At 40.8% G+C, this 1472-nt stretch overlaps 1 protein-coding gene across 1 annotated transcript in view; it reads right to left on the bottom strand.

The window, feature by feature from the left end:
* LOC102194620 (bifunctional heparan sulfate N-deacetylase/N-sulfotransferase 2-like) overlaps positions 1-1472 on the bottom strand; it is a 12915-nt gene that overhangs the window by 1172 nt on the left and 10271 nt on the right. Inside the window, exon 3 of the mRNA XM_005754836.2 lies at positions 1034-1121. Within this exon, the coding sequence (XP_005754893.1) occupies positions 1034-1121 (88 nt within the window). The remainder of the gene's footprint in view (positions 1-1033; positions 1122-1472) is intronic.

The following is a 1472-nucleotide window of genomic DNA, read 5'->3' as shown; positions in this document are numbered from 1 at the left end:
GAGTGAATCTACAATAGGCAAGCAGCTTGGTGTGAAAAAATCAACTGTGGGAGCAATCATCAGAAAATGGAAGACATACAAGACCACTGATAATCTCAGCCCCACACAATGAGGTTCCCACCTCCAAACCTCATTGTAAGCATGGTGTTTGTGGGGTGATAAGTAGTGTCTTTGACTCCCGTATCCAAGAGAATCTCAAACTATATTTTCCCAGTATTTCACAGGCTTGTGTAAATGTTTTTCAGCAAACTGTAAACACGCCTCAACATGCCTTTTCTTCAGCATCAGAGTTGTGTATGGTGAGCGTGCATACAGGCTATGGTGGTTGCATTACTTATTGTTTTCTTGGAAATAATTGTACAGGCTGCTTCCAGATCTCTCTCCACAAGTGGTCATCAACTTTTTCAGCTGGTACTGTGATTTTCCATGCCTGTCACGCCTCCCTTTCTTCATTTGTTGAATACTTCTTCCTTTCTCATTATTACAGATAATTTATGGACCATCTATGGTTTAATTTCTTCTGGATTGGACACGTTGTTACCGACATCTGGTAAAAGGGTTCATGTCAATAGCACTGCGGCAGGTCTCTGGCCTGCTGCAGTGATCTCATGAGACTGTGTCAGGCTGGCAGTGGGGACAGGTGTTTATGAGGGGACTAATGACTCCCTCTCTTTATATAGTAACGGAGGAGACACTGTGGAGGAAACTGCAGGAAGAGTTCGCTCCAGGCTTCAAGTTGTGCCGAAATAAAAAAAGAGAGCTTGTGATCAAAATAAAGCAACAAAAACCACAAGCAGCGTTAGAAATATTTTTACTTGTGTTGACATGTTGAATACTTTAACCGCTTTATGTTCCACATTTGTACTTTTCCACATGTAGCACAGCAGGAAATGAGTGACCTTCTGAATACACTGAGGGGTCACTACACCAGCACAGAACACAAGTTTCCATTTTCACCTGCATGTTTGAATAGAGCAGTCTAAAGAAGTTCATGGCTGTTGTGAATGTAGAAAAACAGAAAGATTATGCATACCTGTGTGATAGAACTTTCCCGAAAACCCCAAGTTAAAGGTGAAATTTGGGACCAGTGCTCGCAGTTTGTTTTGTGTGTTGAGCAATGCCTGTAAAAGGATGACACATTTTAACCGTTGCCAATTACAAAAATCAAGCCTTACTAACAGAATCTAACCTGAAGGATGAAATTTGACAAAGAGCAGAAATGCCACACAATGGGTGAAACACAGGTCCATCCTTGTAATATGAAATAATCAGTCAAATGGATAGAGTCAAACATTTATCCAACCTACCACCTACAATTACATTAGATTCAAGAATTCCAGTTAGTTACAAATAAATTAAACCTAAAGAGGCAGTGAAAGGAGCTTGCAAAGAAAAGCGTCTGGACTTCTTTAAGTTGCTTGAAGACGTTTCACCTCTCATCCGAGAAGCTTCTTCAGTTCTAAGGTCAAATG

The sequence above is a fragment of the Pundamilia nyererei genome, unplaced genomic scaffold (genome assembly GCF_000239375.1).
Source record: "Pundamilia nyererei isolate P.nyererei 1_Seehausen unplaced genomic scaffold, PunNye1.0 scaffold00677, whole genome shotgun sequence".
In the NCBI taxonomy this organism is placed as follows: domain Eukaryota; kingdom Metazoa; phylum Chordata; class Actinopteri; order Cichliformes; family Cichlidae; genus Pundamilia; species Pundamilia nyererei.
Note: the sequence above shows the minus strand (reverse complement) of the source record. Positions and strands in the feature narration are given on the sequence as shown.